Genomic DNA, 17,976 nt, shown 5'->3' with positions numbered 1-17,976 from the left:
CTTTATTCTCAGCTGCTGTGGTATTTGTCCTTTAGTTCTTTACTTGCCAAAAACTTAAGTTTTGTGAATTTAGAAATTCCTCTGTTTCAAACAAAGTGGTTTGCTTCCATTGTCGAAGTCTTAGCACCCACATCCTGCTGCCTTGCACATGCTCAGAGCACCAGCCAGCAGAGCACTTGCAAAGCGATTCAGCTGCCCCCTGTTTTCACCACCCAGATGATGCCTTACCAGTGTTGGCATTCTGAGGATTAAAGTGGTGTTATATTAAAACTAAACTCAGAAAAAGGGATGCTGAAGCTAAATGTGCAAACAAATCCATTCATAATTGTGAATGTATCCTTCATAGCATTTCCCGTTTTTATAGAATTCAGGGACGTTTCTAAAAATACTGAGAGCCATTTGATTGTTCCTGAAAGAATAGAATTAATTTTTCAATCACACTTACAATATGCAGATATTTTTTAGTAGGCATTTAAAACAATCATTACAAAATTAGCCTAGTGTAAAACTGATCAAGCTGCATTATTTTTGTTATAATTGTTCCACAGCTGGCGTAGGTGCTTAATTAATGCATAGTACTGAATTTCAGCCTGAATTCTCAAAACACCCCATTCAATGCTTGTCTCACTGGAGGAGCCCAAAGCCGTTGGTGACCAAAATACCTGCCAGATGACTTTGCTTTTGCTCAGGCCAGGCTGGTGCTGAGCACTCCCTCTGCCCAAGTGCCCCCTGGCCTCACCTCAGTATGTCTTGCACAGCAGGCTGAAGGAGCATACAGTTCCCTTCCCCTCTGCTTTCTGCTCCTATGAGCTCTCATCAGAGCAAATCCTAAACACAAGGGAACACAGTGTCTCAATTACCAAGCTGTAGCCAGGCATATTCTCTATTGCCAACTGTGTATTTAGTTGCTCTTTGCAAATTGTGAAAGCTAATTGAGGAAGCATTTAAGAGCATCTCTCAATCACGATATCTGTTTGTAGCTGGGGGTGGATTTATGTTTAAATCCCAGATCTTCTCTGTCCTGGGTGGTCAAGCTGTTCCCTGAAAGGGAAGTAGTACAAGTGCCTGCTCCTTTGTCAGCTGGGAGATAAGTGTTTTCAGTGCCAAATTCCAGGAGACAGTTCCTGACCATTTTGCTGTAAGGCCAGCAGTATTAAATCCAAAGTTTCAAGGATGCAGTGCTAGGCGTGTGACTCATTTATTCCCCCATATAATTTAGGAGGACTATCTTTAACCTGCAGGCTTCTAAGAGTCTTTTTATGTGTGTAGTCCTTTAGACAGCTATATATATTGCTTAGATATAAATCTCTACAGATATTTTGGGTATAGATGTTTCAAAGATAACTGCAGCATTTATTATTTCTGTAAGTTCAGTCCTTTGGTGGCTCGAACCTATTTTCAGGACTCTTCCCCTCCAATTAGGAAATGGATGTAATGATTGCGGGTTATGGTTGACTCTTCTTGTCCTCAGCTAAGAGGTTAATGTATTCTTTGCTGGATGTTCTGCTTTCTTCATAGGCCTAAGTTGATATTGCTCCTTCTGCCGAGGTGACAGCTCCTGGGTGATGTGTGACACTGCGCAGCCAAGAGATCTGTATGCAGGATGTGTTTTCTCCAGCTCAATAATTTTCCAGGAAGAGGTTTAGCAGGTAAACCAGAGTCCCAAAGTCTGCTTCCATTATCAGAAAGCTTAGCTTCAACTGCTAATTCTAGAAATACAACGTATGAACCCGGTATTTATGCATATGACTTTGATAGCTGAAAATGTTAGCATATGAATTTGAGAGCCGGAAAAGGATTTTTAGAATGCAAATTAGCTTTTAGCTAAGTCACACTGAAAGTAAACCTGAGAAGATAAAAGAAAATAATACTCATATGTAGCAAACTGCAGAGTTTATTTATTACTCTGTCAGCAAGCAGTTGGATGGCCCAGATGAAAACAGAAGGTTCATTATTTCTTACAAGCTCATTTCTGGAGATAAAATGTTGAAAAACAGCTCTGAGATAAATTTCTTATTTAAAGATTATTAATATGGAGAATTACTTGGGGAAGCAACCTATAACCATTAAGGCAGTTTTTCTCCTTTGATAAACTTCCTTTTAATGCTATGATCTGCCTTCTGTGTAAGAGAACTTTAACCCCTTCCTATCTACAAAGTTGAACCTTAAAAAGTGTGATTTTCTTCTACTCTGAATATGCCAGCTCCAGTTGGTCTTATAAGGAGGTACTTTCCTTTTTAGGTGGAGATTTTCTAAGAAGGGATTTTTCCTTTTTAATTGACTTTGGAATAAGTTAACTGAGTTTTGAGCTTCCTTACACATTTGATTGCTTGAGTATGTTGCTATACTGCTGATACATTTTTGTTTAATATTCAGAAGATCAGGTAACTGAGATGAATACAGTTACTCTTCTCTAGATGCCTTTAGGGATACTTGGAAAAAAACTTGTAAGAATGTGCTATAGTATGAGTCTTGCCGACTTTCATTTGATTTTTCATTCGTTAACTTGAGACAACGAAAGGAGAACAAAGGTTGCTTATGTAAAATGAGACTGAGGGTGCAGAAACGTGGAAAACATGCCTATTCTTGTGAGAGGTGTGGTGTGTAATAGCTTACGATGAGGTGCAGCTGAGGAGCTATTATGACTAAGAAGGATGCTGCCTAATACAGATCTGGTAGAGCTGCTTTTTGTATTTCTTCCCTTCACCTTCCCTCCTTCTCCCACCACTGCACCAGTGTTCTACATTTTCCCCTGCAGGGGGGAGGAATGCTAGCTGGCAACAGAAACATGGTTCTAGCTGAACTCTAATGATAAAACACAGAAATATGTTGCAAAAAAGCACATGGAGAAGGGGGAAAAGGGAAATAACAGCTTTGGGAGCTCTCCTCCTGTTGTGAACTGTGGCAACCAGGCAATTGCACTGCGAGGGGTTGTGTGTCTCTGCCTTAGAGCTAGTTGGTAATTATAAACTGAAGATAATTCAGTGCACTATTTATATAATTTCTTGTTAAACTTGTCATGGATATTCCCTTGTGATTCTATTTAGGTTTGGCATTTTCACCATACTGTATTCACATAGTTTCCTGCTTTTCCTATGCTTGGGGAAATTATGATCAGAAAGCTTTTTCTACATCAAGTAATAGAGGTATTCTTTCAGGACCAGAATGCAGGCATAGATGTTTCTGTGGGTTTGGGAAGTCTTTTTGCATTTGGGGTTGGTTTTGGTTTCTTTGCTTTTCAAGTGCAGCTCTCCATATTTCTTCTAATTAAGCATAGCTATTTCATAATGAAAACTGACAATGCTTCAACTGTATGTGATTAAAAATGTGTGTCTAAAACTGCAGCTTAAAAAGTGGTGTCTGGATGAGCTCAGCAAAATACTTCACAGATTATGCTAATTCATGTTCACTCTAGAGAGTATCTATGGCAAATTGTCTTATTATAAAAGTAATTATTGAACTGATATGCAAACTCTCTCTAGTGTGGTAGCTTAAATTTTACTCAAATTTATTAGATTTTCATATCATTAAATCTACATCAGTACTGACAATTTATAGATATGATAGCCCTGCTGCAAGTTTTTCTACAGCCCTATGCATTTGAGTGATGGTAAGCAGTGAAAAGAGTACATTGGACAGACAGTTTCTACTTCATTTTGTCTCCTTCAGTCCCATCTCATGCCCCTGACTACAGGTGCTTGCTACTGGACTATGCAAAGACATGACTGAATGTGTGGCTGGATTTTTGACTAGAAAAATGAGTAGTTTCATATGTAGTTGGGAAGAAAATCAAAATATTTTGCATTGATTCTTCAGCACTCCATAAATAATATCTGTTGGAAAATGTACTGACTCAAGCATTGATTTTGTTTCTTTCCATACAAGTATTGGAGAATGCATGAACTAAAAAAGTAATACACCCATTTCTTTTTGAATTTTTTTTTTTCTTTTTGAAATTTCTTTTTCTGCTGGTTTGAGTAGGACATTGGGCTGTGTGAGGGACTGCAGTCCCTTCAAACCTCACTTATTTCAGGAGTGTCTCTGATTTCAGTCATTCTCAGTATGTATCAGTAAGGACTGATGGAATTGCATCTGAGACACTTCTGTTGGTAGAGGTAGTTCAGACAACGCAAGACTTTGGATCTGCATGTGTTTGTCAGCTGTTTGAGAAGAGCTTCTATATCTGAAGGATACTGAGCTTTCTGTTCTAAAGGCCAGCAATAGTAAATATATCCTTTCGACTGTTGACACTTCCCAAAAAATTACATTTGAGATCTTTCTCTGTATGCATAACTTTCTCCAGTGCCTACAGTGTGCTGGGCTTTTGCTGTAGTTTGTTTGACTGTGACAAAGGGTGAGTGAATAGCTGGGCAGAGTTTTGTTATGCTTTCATACTCTGCTATTCAATGCCAAATCATTGTAGCTTTGGGTGATGTTGAAAATGGAGTGTGGGGGGGGAAATAAATCACACTGCATTGGAGGGGAAACGGAAAGAAATAAAGAAACTGTGTCACTGTTAAGATATAAAATACTTTTTTCATTTAGAAAAAGGTAAAATAATGTCAAGATTTCAACAGAAAGCAGTAGGCAGATTTTTTTCTTCCCTCTGCTCAGTGGAGCAATTTTTAAAGTTTAGTTGAACTGTTGAATATATTCAGTTGCCTATGATATTCTTGGCAAGTTTAGAACAGGCACAGAAGATTTCATGGATTCCTGATATTTAGCTTTTCTGAGTTGAGACTATGCCTTTAATAAGCAAAAGTCACTGCTATTTTGAATATGGCATTAAAAAAAAAAAAGAAATCAGCCAATTCAGAATAAAAATAGCTGACTGTAGTTTAATAACGTGATTTTTTTTTCTTAATGTGAATACTTTGAAACACTGACTCAAGGGTCCAAGTGTTTGAGTTGATGAATTGCCCATACTTTGCACTGCAGAAAGTAGGAAATCATGGAATCTTGAAGATTTATAAAGAAATACTTTTATCCTAAGTGGAGATGTGTTTTTGAGGGTTACAAGCAGCAAACCAGCTTATAGGAGCAGATACACATCTCCCAGCACTTTTGTGACCCTGGAACAGCTTGCTTCAGGCTTTTGAGATGGAAAAAAGTTTTGAATGCTGACTGAAAGTCTGAATTTGGTCTCTAGCTCTATAGTGACTTTCCCCTGGTTTAGCTCTTTTGGTAGAATAATTTAGAAAAAGAAATGTCTCAGATTTTGTCAGGCAATTGTTTAGAAATTTCAATGCATTTTCTTGTAAGATGCTGTCAAAATGCAAGTTGTTATTTAATCAATATTTACCATTGTGAATAACTACATATACAAGTCTATAAATACCTGTTTCTGGGAAATAGTGTTTCAGCAAATCTGGAATATTTTACTGAAAGCGGGAACAAAAAATACCTAATACTTAAACCCAAAAGCAACAAAAAAAAGCCACCTGATCTAGTTTAGAAAATAGTTTTCTTTAAAGCATATTGTTTCTATCTGACCCCTAACTACATGTTATATTTTCATTTAAAAATCCTCCATGAATGTTTATTTATCTGCCTCTGCACTATTCGTACCTCTAAAAATTTCATTGATATAAAGAGACTTAAATATGTGATGAATGAAGTATTGCAGCTGCCTGAGTAAGAAATTTCAGTGAAGCTAAAGATAGACTTATCTCTTGTATCTATTCTTTGGCAGAGAAACAGGGTGAGTGAAGAGAAGTACAGTATCTGAAAGCACAGCTAAAACACAGACGCACTGACATTATAATACAGAGTCTCATCGGGTGATGTGGTGTTTTGACTGCATGGCTGCAAAGGTCTATAATTTAAATGCCATTAATGGCACAAAAAACAATAGCGTGGAGGCAGGAATACTCTAAAATCTCTGAGTCTGTACTTACAATGCAGATGAAACAGCCCTTTGAACTTGTGGTGCCAAATGTTGTCCAAAGTTACCATTCTTCCATGAGGAAAGCAGTTTTTGTTTCTATGCTGTTTTAGGTCTTCCCCCTCCTAGCACAGAGAGACATTTTCTGTTCAGATTGCTTGGCCTGTGTCACTGCAAAGATCCCAGGCAAAGGGGCTCTGCTTGTATTTTGCCTCACTCATGTCCCGTTCACACATTCAGCACAGAATTTGCCATTGTGAATAGTCATGACTATGTTTTCTTTGTGCTCGTTGGCTTTTGAATATGCTTCTTTATATTTTGACTCGAGTCTCACACAGAAATAATTTCACCAGAAGCCACTGGTGTTCAGCTGTAACAGAGTTACACATAGTCCTGTGACTGCACCCTGCTTATAATATCTCATTTGTTTCCACTTGGCTGTTGTAATGTTTTCTGCCTGTTAGACTTCTTGTCCTTTCCCTTGCTAGCCTTTTTTTTTCTCTTTAAAAACTTTTTTTTACCCCCATTTAAAATTATAACTGACTTCATTTTGATTCCTGAATCTAACTGTGGGTAAGCAGTAAGCACATGTTTCTGTACACTCAGGGATGCCAAATATTTAATACACCTTTACTGTAATGTGTGCTCTAATTGTTTGCCAAGTGGAGTGAGTCTATCCAGAAACAGTTCCTGATCTTTGAAAACCTTGTAAAATGTGTACAATATGTTAATTGTGAAGCTTTTTTTAGAATATTTCAAAGGAGGAGGAGAAATGCTGTGTAAGTGAAACTTGTTTAAAGTGCTCCACCATTTCTAGCAGGAGACTGTTATAATAGTTGCATTATTTCTTTATACTGTTTGAGTGCCTTTGTAAATCTCAGACTTCTTTTTTTTTTTCCTTTAAACTGGCTCACAGTATGTAAGGGTGGTACTATACCATGTAAGTACTATCTGTTTCCAGTTTTGGCTATGGCTGGACTCTTTTCAAACTATTCATGCAGTGTTAACAACAATTAAAGCCAATTTATATTCTGTGAATAAATAACTGAACAGTAAAGGCTGCTAAAGGGATAGGAAGGGAGTTTCAGAAAAGTTATTTCTCTTTATAGTAAAAACCTCACATTTGAAGTGTGGTAAATGTGTGCATTTATGCAGACCTTTTTTTTTTCTCCCTTAAAAACAAATCATACCTAAAATTTAAAGCATGTGGAGTAGAGGTGAATTTACTTTATACTGAAGGTAAATACAACCGAAGAAAAATAAAGCCTCTGCATTAATTTAGAAACTTTGGATCTTAGAAGTAATTTATTCAGAATTCTCTTTATCTGTTGTCTGTCAAGTGTAGCTACCTCTTTGAAACAGGGTCTTTCAAATCTGTGATCATTAAAATAGGTCTCTACTGCTCCTGTGCGTTCCTGTAACAACTCAGGCTCTTCCAAAATATAATACTAATATGGGCAAAAACAAGTCTTATGCATGCTTTGATCTTGGAAGGAATCTTGATCAGAACAACTTTGAAATTCAAAATGGTACATTGGCCAGCTGAAAAAAATTTTCTGTGATAATTTCCTTCTAAGTATTAATGAAGAAATATTTTACTTAAATCACTACACATGGCTACTGCAATCAGTACTTTTCAGTTTTGTCTGAAATTAATAATTTTTCGTGCACTTGTCGCTGCAAATTCTGAGGAATAACATAAAACCAAAGCTCAGCTTCAGAGAATGACCAGCATTCACCCAGACTGCTGTTTTTAGTTAGATCAGAATATGAGTTAGTGAAAAAACTTTCCTTAGTGGCAGGTTTGGTAAAATCAGTCTTAGTTACAAGACTATTTTTCTACTTAGGAAATAATTTCTGAAATGAAAGGGAACAATTCTTTATGCTCAATGAGATTTTAAATATAGAGCAAACCTGCACAATTTCTCCATGTCAGAAAAGCGTTCTGTGCACTTCAACAACTTTTTTCCTAAAAAATGCCTTGTACACCAATAATTTCTTCAACAACCAGAATGGTTGTTGCTTGTCTCTGAAAAGCCCCAAGTATATTTTGTAACAACCGAAAACCTGAGCAAAATTCATTTCCTGATGTAGTGATGCAGTCCCAGCTGCCCTTGTGAGAGCAGAATTCCAGATGTTCCTGTTTTGTTTGTGGAGTGGGGCTATGGACAGCAGGGATACAGTTTGGCTCTCTGATAATGTTGTATCTGTTGAAGCACTTTCATTGTGGCTGTAGTAATGTATATATACCTTGTGAAGGAAACTATATTATGGATTGCATTCATATAATTCAGGTGAGTGTGAGAAGAGCTTGGATCTGAGGATACAATGATGGCATCTCAAATACCATATAAGGGGGGAATTATGCAGTTTCTTAAGCAACATATATGGAAACAGAGACAGTGATTTGAAACTGTTATTCCTATAATAATTTAGGTTGAAAAAACCTCTTAAGATCATTGTATCCAACACTAAATCCAGCACTGCCAAGTCCTAAATCATGTCCCTAGGCACCATGACTACACCTCTTCTAAATACCTCCAGGGATGGTGACCCTACCTCTTTCCTGGGCAGCCTTTTCCAATGTTTTTAGGGAAGAGGGTTTTTTTCCTCCAATATCAAATCTAAATCTCCCCTGATGCAACTTGAAGCCATTTCCTGTTGTCCTATTACTAGGAGAAAAAAAGCGCTTAGATATGTTCCTCTAGAGCTTCCTTTCAGGTACTTGTAGAGAGTGATGGAGGCTCCTCTGAGCCTCCAGGCTTAACAACCCCAGTTCCCTCAGTTGTTCCCGAGTGGACTTGGGCTCCAGACCCTCCACCTTCATCGTGCTGCTTCTTGCTCTACTCATGGTTACAGTGTGTGTATAAACCTATCTGTGTAAGAGTTTCTAGATGTTCAGTTAAGTGTTTCTCCCATGTTTCTTGGAGCTGCTTTTGTAGGACACTAAGAGCTTAATAAAGCTTGGATTCAGTAAAAACAAAGCACGTGAGAACAGTTTTAGTTGTGGTATTATTTCAGAATGTGTTCAGATTCCTTGAACATGTTCTTAACAGGATTGAGGGCTGATCCTGTATTTCTTCCACACTTAATAATTCCATTGAATGCTGTGGCTGTTCTGTTTGTGGATTACCCCATTTTAAATCATCATTACAGATCATTTTAGTGATTTTAAATGCCCAAGTGAGCAGTGGATCAGGGCAGAAAGCTTCTCAAGTACGTACTAGCTGTAACTGCTACTTCTGGCAGAAGAGATCAAATGCGAATTTTTTCTTTTCTGAAACTCTCTGTGGCCATTTCTATTTTCCTAATTGGTTTAGGCTGAAAATGGCTTTTTAACCAGTTGTAGCAAGACAGGTTCTTAATTTCAGGTGGTGAGACTGATGTATTATTGTAAGAGTTTGTAATTGAGATTATAGGAACTGTTAACATTATACAGTTCTGCCTTCAGGATAAGAAAAATGGAGATGATTCCTGGAATCCTACTTTGTTGGTGAAAGATTGGAGGGGCTAACATGGACTTAGGAGTGTGGAGAAAAGGATCTTTCCCTTCTGGGCACATGGAGTTGAATATTCACTTTGCTTTGTGGTCTGGGTTTATTGCTAAACGCTCAAGCAAGCCTGGAGGCATTTCCTAAATGAGGTTGCAACTGTATAGCTTTTAAACTCAATTAGCCCTCTCTTCTGTTTTTTTGCATGCCATGTCAGCTCTAATGGACTTTACTGGGCTGTGTGAGAAAGGGAAGGTGTGGGGGTCTCTATAACCAGGCCCCTTCTTCCCCCATACTAGGGTGGATTGGCCACATCTTGTTGTGGCCCTTTGGCAGCAGCAATTTAAAGGTTCTCCAGAATCTTAAAATATAAAACTGTGCTTTAAGGGGGGGATACTGGGGAAAAACGTCATTCAACAGCAAAGAAATAAGTAAGTTAGCTTCCACTACCTGATATGAGACTCCTTCAGAAAGGAAAGAATCCCAAAATGGGCTGTGCTTTGTGTCAGATGGACAGGATGGGTTGGCCCAGTGTGTTTCTTCCACACAGTGATCTTCTGAGGCTTGTGGGCTGTAAAATGCAAACTTGAGAGAAAGAAATCCTATCACAACTAATAGCAAAAAAAGTGTCTTAAGAAAATTGCTATTCACAGGAATACAGATTTAACGAAGTGGTAGAAATTATATCTTACCCTTCAAATAAAAGAAACAAAAACTAAAGATAAAACACCTAATAACTGCCTTAAGGAAAAACCCCTTTGTTAGTCTTCAAGCACAAGAAAGTACTTGACCTGTTTTGAACAGCAGTGTTTTTATAACTCGCTTTTGTTGGATCACAGTCTTTTCCCTTTTTTCTGTTTGATCTAAAAGTCCAACTGTGTTAATTAAAAAAAATTAATGTAATGCATTAAGCTTGTAACATGATTAAAGGTGTTACTAGAACTTTATAGGAAGAATGTCTTTTCTCATTCTGTTATTTTTTCCCCGCAAGTGCAGTTGTATTCAAAACTCAAAGTACATCTGGTTGAAAACTTAATCTTTTTTTTTTCCCCCTGTGGGGAAAACACAAGATGTTTTGAAGAAATGTATTTTTCAATGGACGTTTTTCTGGAAGGCCTTTTGCATGAGGAGGAATAAAAAAGACTGCTTGCTGCCCCAGAAGGATTGGTAGCCTGGTGATTTTGGTGGGCGTCCAGAATGTCAGAGCTCTGTTGTTGTTGGAGAAGGGCCTGGAAACCCAGGTTTCTGATACTTTGGATGAAGGTCTTAAAGATCAGACTGCTATCTATCTGGAAAGTGATCATGTTGCCTAGTTTTTCCACTCCTCTTTCTTCTATAATAAGCTTCTTTTCCCCAAAAGAAATTTAAAATAACTTAGACATACCTCTCTAATTATAATGAAGAATAAAAAAGAATTCAAAAATGTCTTTGTATCTCTCTGAGAAAGGAATATTATTTTCTGATTAGTCTTAACAGTAATGCATAGATCTATTGTTCATGTTGTCTAGTAAAGAAAAAACTGTAATAATGATATGCCCTTAGTAATGAAGTTGAAGCAACTGTACATGTATTTAAAGGAAGGTGCTGTGGCTGAAGAGTTCTGAAGCAATGGATAGTTCTTGTGTTTGTTCCACTGAGTATTGCAAAGAAGAACCTTTCTGTCAGTGCCCTTGTACATGTACTTATTATTTTACTTTATTTTAACAGTAAAGCCAGGACTTGCTGGTCCTGCTCTCTGTGCTGGTGTAAAGCATTGTCTTTGTCCCTTCCTTAAGTCCAACAAAAAACCTTGCATAGCGGAGTCTACTGCCAATGTTGAAAATGTGAGGGCTGCTTTTAAAAATACAAAACCAAACAGAAATTAACAAGTATGAGGAAAAAATCCTGTTCATAAAGCCAAAGTGACTCTCTATGGAAGAACATAAAATAATCAGTCTGACATGTCTGAATCTCTCTCATTCATCCTAACCCATGAAAAACCTAGACTGCTTTGACTATTACATCATCTCTTTTGAAGTACAAATGCTAATCGAGATCTATCTAAAAGTTCAGTATGTGTGTTAAGGTATTACAGATCACTTTTTTTATTATGCACTTGAACACAGGTATGTCTGAGTTTCTTTAAAGCTTCTATCAGTGGGGGAAGAAAGGTGGTGCTAGGATCATGCTCCCATAGGATGCACCTCATTTTTAGTACTCTGTGTTTCAATGTTTATCACTTAAATGTGGTTTTGAATGTGCTTCTGAATCCTTACTTTGCAAAAAGAAAGACACTGCTGTCCATCTCCAACTGAGTTTCCACCTTGCTTAAAAATTGGTGCTTTTCTCCTTTATTCTTTGGAAAAGATAATTTTTAATTAGCTTCTGCTTTCCAGATAAGCTTCTCTTCACTTTTAATTCAAGGGAACAAGAGGAGGTAGCATTGGATATATTTGATCTCTTTGAAATATTTCAGTCTGTCCTTACAGAGCTGTATCTCTCTCTTGAAAGGCTGCTGTGACATTCAGATGTTTGTTGGACAGACTTGAAAGTATGCTTTGGATGCTGTTTAGAAACATCTAGTGCCCCATAAGTGCAATACAAGATGAAAGGAAGTAATGCTCAGGACCTATTGTGTGTGGATTGCTGCTTTTTTTCCTCAGTGCTTTTAGCTTGCTGACCTGGAGATAAGGTTGTTTCTATGTTTTATTCCTGTTATCAATGTGAAATGCTTCATTTCAGGTACTTTTCCATTTTGCTTTGACCTGCTTTTACAGGTTTTTTGTGCTGCCTGTTTAACACATGTGCAGTAAACAGCTGCACTACTGAGTTCCTGCAGATGTTGTGAGCCAGTAGGACTTTTATAACTGCCTCTAAGATGTTCAGTTGTGGAAGCCTTGATTTAGAAAGAAGAAATCATGTTCAGTCATAGCTGTCTTCAAATGTCCTGACCCCAGACCTAGAAAAAAACCAGTATGGCATTTTCGTGCTCTGTCTGTGTACTGAGCTGTCTGAGATGGTTTACTTTTGTGGCTCCAAACACGTTAGGTAAAGTTTGGGGCCATCCAGCAATTGCATGTTACAAGCTCCTTTTTGCATCTACAGCAATCCTGTTAACGTTATCTCTTTTAAAATTCTTTGATAGTAAATATCATCAGATAAAAGGCTTTTGTACTCTGGATTACTGCTCTGAAAAAGTCCATGAAGTAAACACAGTATTACCAGCTGACTGACTTCTACGCTTAGGCTTGCTGGGGGTTTTAGTGGGCTGTTAACAACTACAGGTATGGCTTTTTTGAGTTCCTGATTTGGGGAAATTTTGTTTATCAGATCACATCTGTTTTCCTCATTCCTTCATGCATAAACTTGTCCTAAAGGAGAGCCATCTCCAACTACATTTTGTTCATTATTATTTCAAACTACCTACTAATCTGAAAACAAATTTTAGAAAGTTGTTGAAATAGTGGCCATGAAACTACTATTTTTTTATCTGTACTTTGATATAATTTCATGTATTTAAAGTTCATAATTGAGTTTCTTTTCAAAATGAATTTCAGAGAGACAAACCTTAAACAGACTTGTATCACGTGTGTTTTCTTGGGAGTGAAGTCGGATGTCAGTGTGTGTGTACTTGTGCCTGGAGGGGGGAGTTAAACTGTAGGGGTAATCTTTCACATAGGTGTGCTAAGCAGCTGTTTGCAGGACTGAACACCTTTCTATATGTTTCAGCTGGGTTTTTTCTCCTTGCTCTTGCAAATCAATTGTTTTCTGTGATGTATCCTAGACCTTTCTCGTTTCTCCCATTCTACCATCAAATCACCATACCATAATTATATATGCAAGGCTATTCTTTCTTATTCTGGCAATTGCTAAATAATGTTGCCAAGCTTGTCAAGTCAGATATGTAATCAACACTGTACACAGCGTTTTTTAGAAACTGAGGTTGAAAAAGAAACAACTAAATCAGCACTGCTGGTCAAGAGTTGCAATAGGGTGTTTTCCAGGGGAAAGAATTATATCAGTCAAGCCAGGGTGCTGGTGCTCAGCACTGTCTTTGTCCTTTCCTTAAGTCCCATCAAAAACCTTGTCTGCAGACTCCTCCAGTTTGGGGGGAAATTCGAATAATAGCTTTAAAGAGTGAGTGCTAAATCTTTATATTTCTCTTTTCCTTGTTAAGGTAGAATGAAAACCATAAACTATTGGTAAATGTCAACTAACCGCTAGACTTGAAAGAACCAGCAGCTGGCTTCTGCTTATGAAGCAGAAACTGTGTGGGAGGAGATGTAAAGAACCTCCTCAAATACCCATTATAACACAGGGGCGGGGGAGAGACTGCACTGAATATGGTTTTTAACCTTTAGAATTCTTTTTCTTGTTCTCTCATGCTCTTAGACTTGTATGAAAACACAAGATGGCAACTGATTTGTTTCAGGTAAAGGCATCAGACAAAGGCCCTGTGCCACCTAAAACCAATTCTAATAAAAATTGAGTACTCAACTTGCCTGTATCAATTTTGTGTCTGTTAAAGATTTATGGTATGAATCTCATAACCAGATTTCAAATGTATTTAATGATTAATTGTTTGCAAAGAGCTTGAGTGTGCCTCAAATCAGATGCAATGTTTCAGTGCAGCAACATTATTAACAACATCATTAGAGTAATACTGAAATGGCAACACTTAAAAATGCATCTACCACAAATCTGAAATGATGGGTTTGTCCTGAATACAAATAAACAGAGAGAAAATAGATCAGGAGGTATTCATTCCTGATGTATAAACTGAGATAAAAAATAGACCACAGGTTTATGTTAATATAAATTGAGACAAATTCTAGGTTGGCAACACAGACCTAAACTCTGCCTAAGCAAAGCAATGAATGTTTATTCTGCCTCTGAAGGGAAGTCCATACTTGCTGTCAAGAAAAGACAAAGGGTTATTCTGGGATGTGTTTGTTGGGTTTGGGTTTTTTTAAGTAACCTATTTTTGCAGTAATTCATAAATCCTTCACCACTTTCTGATACGGAAAAAAAAATGTATACAGCCTCATTAGCTCATGGCACAATGATTTTTAACTGTTTTAAGAATATTTGGAAAAATAGACTAGAAAATTAATAAATAATTTTTTTCCCTGAAAATAGTCAATTATGAGACACTTAATCAATGTGTCTGGCAAATGTGGTGGCAATCTGTCTGTTTTTTAATTGGAAGCCTTCTTACCTAGACACTGGGCAGATGAAACAGCTCTCAAGGAACGATTAAAAAGAAATAGAACTGCAACTCTGTTATTTCACCTGCTCTTCTTTTAAACGTGTCCTTTCTTGTTTGCTGACAACTCCCACTATGGAGCACTTGTCCACAGTCCCAGGAACTGCTATTAACTCCCCAAGACGGGGGTGGGAAACTGGAACTGGTGAGCAAGGGCTGGAAGGGTACCAGCTGGAGGATATTTGTGACAGATCAGAATAACAGGAAGAGAGAGTAAAAAAGAAATGGTCAGCACTTTTGGCTTTTTAAAAGTGGGGTGTAGATGACTTGCTGTTATGTTTTTGCAATGTCTTGTTTCCAGGCTGCTGGCTTAGTCAGCCACATCTTTAATTTGCCCAGTTTATAAAAACTGCTTTTGCTGCTACCACAGAAAGAGAAATTATAATTTCTAGGCTTTCATTTCATCCCTCTTACCTATAATCCTCAAGTTCCAGTCTGTCTGACCACTTGACTAGGCTTTTTAATTAGCAGATCTTCTTGGGGGCCCTTAAATGTGTTTTGAATATACAGGAACACTAAACAGCCTTGGAAACTCTTGATGAGATGAAAAATATCCTGCTGGGAATATGAAATGGCACATAGTGCCTAGAATAATGATTTCCATAATTGAGATTTTCATGTGCTGTATTAAAAGGCAACATTTACCTGGGATCCTCTTCTCTTGAAAAGAAAAATGTTCAGTTTTAGAAACTTGTCTGTTTAACTCTGTTTCTACACGGTTTTGTTGATTCCTCAGAAGAAAGCTTATGGATTTGGCACAAAAGGCACAGAGAGCTGGAGATGAAAACTAGTATTCAAATATTTCTGTGCAATCTGTGATTCAGATATACTTGATTTTGCTCAGATGAGGCAGGTGGAGTTTTGTAATGATCTTTAGTTTGTACCCAAGACCCCTGTACTGCCTGATCTTTCAGCTGAGGCGGCACATTGTTAATGATGTGCTAATAAACAACATAGTTTGGTAAGGTAGACTCTTTGGTAGAAGGTAATAGCTCTCACTGCTGCAAGTATCTTAATGCAATCGAAGAAAACAGCTTGTTTTAATCATTTACTAATTGTGTGGCACGGCAGCTAATCTCTGGGATGTACCTTGGAGACCCGATAACATGTTTCATCAACTTCTGGAGAACCGACACAGATGATGTTGGCCAAATTGCCCACTTCCCTTCATTGCTGGTCTGCAGCTCTGTGGTGATTTGTCTAGAAGACAAAGAAATAAAGGATTTTGTGTAATAGTTTAGGATATGCCCAATAAATCGGCCAATAATTGGTCTTGACAGTCCCCAAGGAGAAAACTCCGGTGTCACTACAAAGGTCGTGGTGGTTTTGTACTATTTGTACTAATGGGCTTTTTTGAATTTTCAGATAAAATATGTTTTGCTTCAAGCTAGCTCTAAATGAAGTTAGGTTATTCAGAATATTAAGTTGTGACACGATACTGTCACTAAGCCTTATAGTTTCAATAATTTACACATCATAAATGCGTATGTCAGTGGTATCTTTTTCCATACTGTTCTGCTTTGCTGTTCATGTGAGAACATTCAGACATATAAACCAATAAAATAATAAAAAATGACAGAAGATGAGCTCTAGGCTTATTTTTCAGTGCTACAGAGAAGTGTTGGCAAGACCCGTTTCTGAAAACTCAAATACTAGACCTGCATGCATTGGTCTTTTTCCGTAGCGTAATTATGAATTTATTTTCTCTTATAGAAAATTAATCCTGCTTAACTACTCGAATACAGGGCTAGGTAATATTCTGATCTTTATTGGTGACATGCACTAATCCTGATGAAACCTGCAACACTCCTGCAGTTTTTCAATAGCTCTGAAAATTATTCCAACCTTAGCCCATGGTATTCAAAGGCACATGTTACTGCATAAATGACTCTCCCCTGTCCCTGAAGTGCAGTGGATTAGGTGGAGGGATTCTCAAAGCCTTCTAAATTCTTGGCATTCAGGACAGAAAATGTTCGAGTAACACATATTTGAGTTGCTTGTCAAAGCACTTTATTAAATTGGACTCCCTTAAAGAAGTTTAGTGTTAAGTAAGTATGGTAAATTAAATCTAAAAATATTTCTTTTTCAAATCTATACTTTGCAATGGTCTCATGGTTACTGTTTGAGGAGTTTGTGGCCTGCAAAATACTGTAATTATACAGCATATTCTCAAAAAGACTGGTCTCTGGTATTAGCGTCCCTGTGGTTTCATGGAAGACATTTTGAGAGTTTTGATTCCATCTTGTTTAGCTGTGCCTTCTCCATCGTGATTAACAGAGGAACATGCAAGTTTGAATTCTTCAAATAGCTTTGAACAAAAATCTCACATTTTTTATTTGTCTATTTTATAGGACATGAAAAAAAAAAAAAATTACCCCTCAGGGAATTAAAGCACAGTGCTTTAATTACACAATGCCCATTAATGCTAATAAATTTTATACTAAAGACCTGTGCTGTACCAGTGCCAATGAAAACATAAGTCTCCTTCCTTTTCAAACCCTGTGCCACGTACTGCCTGGACATGAGATCATTAAAATGAACTCAGTTGTAATGACAAGCATTAAACAAAGATGTAACATTTCATTTGGACTTTCAGCAGTTTCTATAGGTGGAAATAATGCTAGAATTTGATCTTCAAGTAATCTTTGAAAGTATTCAAATAGGAATAATGTTAGGTGAGTGAGGGAACATATGTGAAATGAAGCGATAATACTTTCAACTGCTGCACTCCTTCCATAATCTGATATACCTTGAGTTCTCTCTCAAAACATTCCTTTGTAATGGTAGTCAGAAGAATGAGTTTACCAGCTGTATAAGATAAAGCATATTTGTAAGCACTCTGTATTCATAAATCTTGCTTCTTATTTAATTCTCTGCTCTGTTTTCTCTTACCTAGTCATTAACTGCAGCCTTCCTTTCCTTTTTCGATACAACTCTGCTATTAGCAATTCTAGAATTTGACCTCAGAACTAAGTCTCCTTTTCTCTTGCAGTATTCCTGGAAATCAGGCAATCATATCACTATTGATCCGTGTGTTGAAGTTCAACAGTTCTACTTTTTATGGGGCTGTTAGAGGAATAGTTTGGGATTTAGTTGATGAGAATTTGAAGTGAGAGGAATGTATTAATAAGAGCATTACAGGGGTAGATGTGGACGCATCTCTGCAGTGGAGTGTCATACAGGATCCCTTTGTACTAACAAAATGAATATGTGGTGGTGGTTTGCTCTAGTTGAGAATGGAGACCAAATGAAAAGAGCTGTGCGTGAGGAGGATGGCATTTATGAGGGGCTGACCAATGGTTTTGATGGTAAAATGTATAAAAAGAAAAAAAAAGCATTTGAATACTGTCTGACTG

At 37.4% G+C, this 17,976-nt stretch overlaps 1 protein-coding gene across 15 annotated transcripts in view; it reads right to left on the bottom strand.

The window, feature by feature from the left end:
* The window catches only part of LOC126635382 (uncharacterized), a 94,548-nt gene that overhangs the window by 48,661 nt on the left and 27,911 nt on the right, over window positions 1–17,976 (bottom strand). For 5 of the 15 annotated variants that reach the window (XR_007627698.1, XR_007627691.1, XR_007627697.1 and 2 more), the window contains exons 2-4: window positions 15,710–15,820; window positions 9,826–9,960; window positions 5,898–6,009 (exon numbers count right to left, since the gene is read on the bottom strand). The exons of 1 other annotated variant lie outside the window; for it this stretch is intronic. Coding sequence is in view for 3 of the 14 variants with exons in the window: in XM_050306574.1 (XP_050162531.1) it covers window positions 9,826–9,960; window positions 15,710–15,735 (161 nt within the window). In the remaining 11 variants the exon portion in view is untranslated. The remainder of the gene's footprint in view (window positions 1–5,897; window positions 6,010–9,825; window positions 9,961–15,709; window positions 15,821–17,976) is intronic. 9 more of the 15 variants (XR_007627692.1, XR_007627693.1, XR_007627695.1 and 6 more) reach the window with 4 other exon arrangements.

Source organism: Myiozetetes cayanensis, unplaced genomic scaffold (assembly GCF_022539395.1).
Source record: "Myiozetetes cayanensis isolate MyiCay16 unplaced genomic scaffold, myiCay2020 scf12, whole genome shotgun sequence".
Lineage (NCBI taxonomy): Eukaryota > Metazoa > Chordata > Aves > Passeriformes > Tyrannidae > Myiozetetes > Myiozetetes cayanensis.
This window is presented reverse-complemented; position numbering and strand designations above follow the sequence as displayed.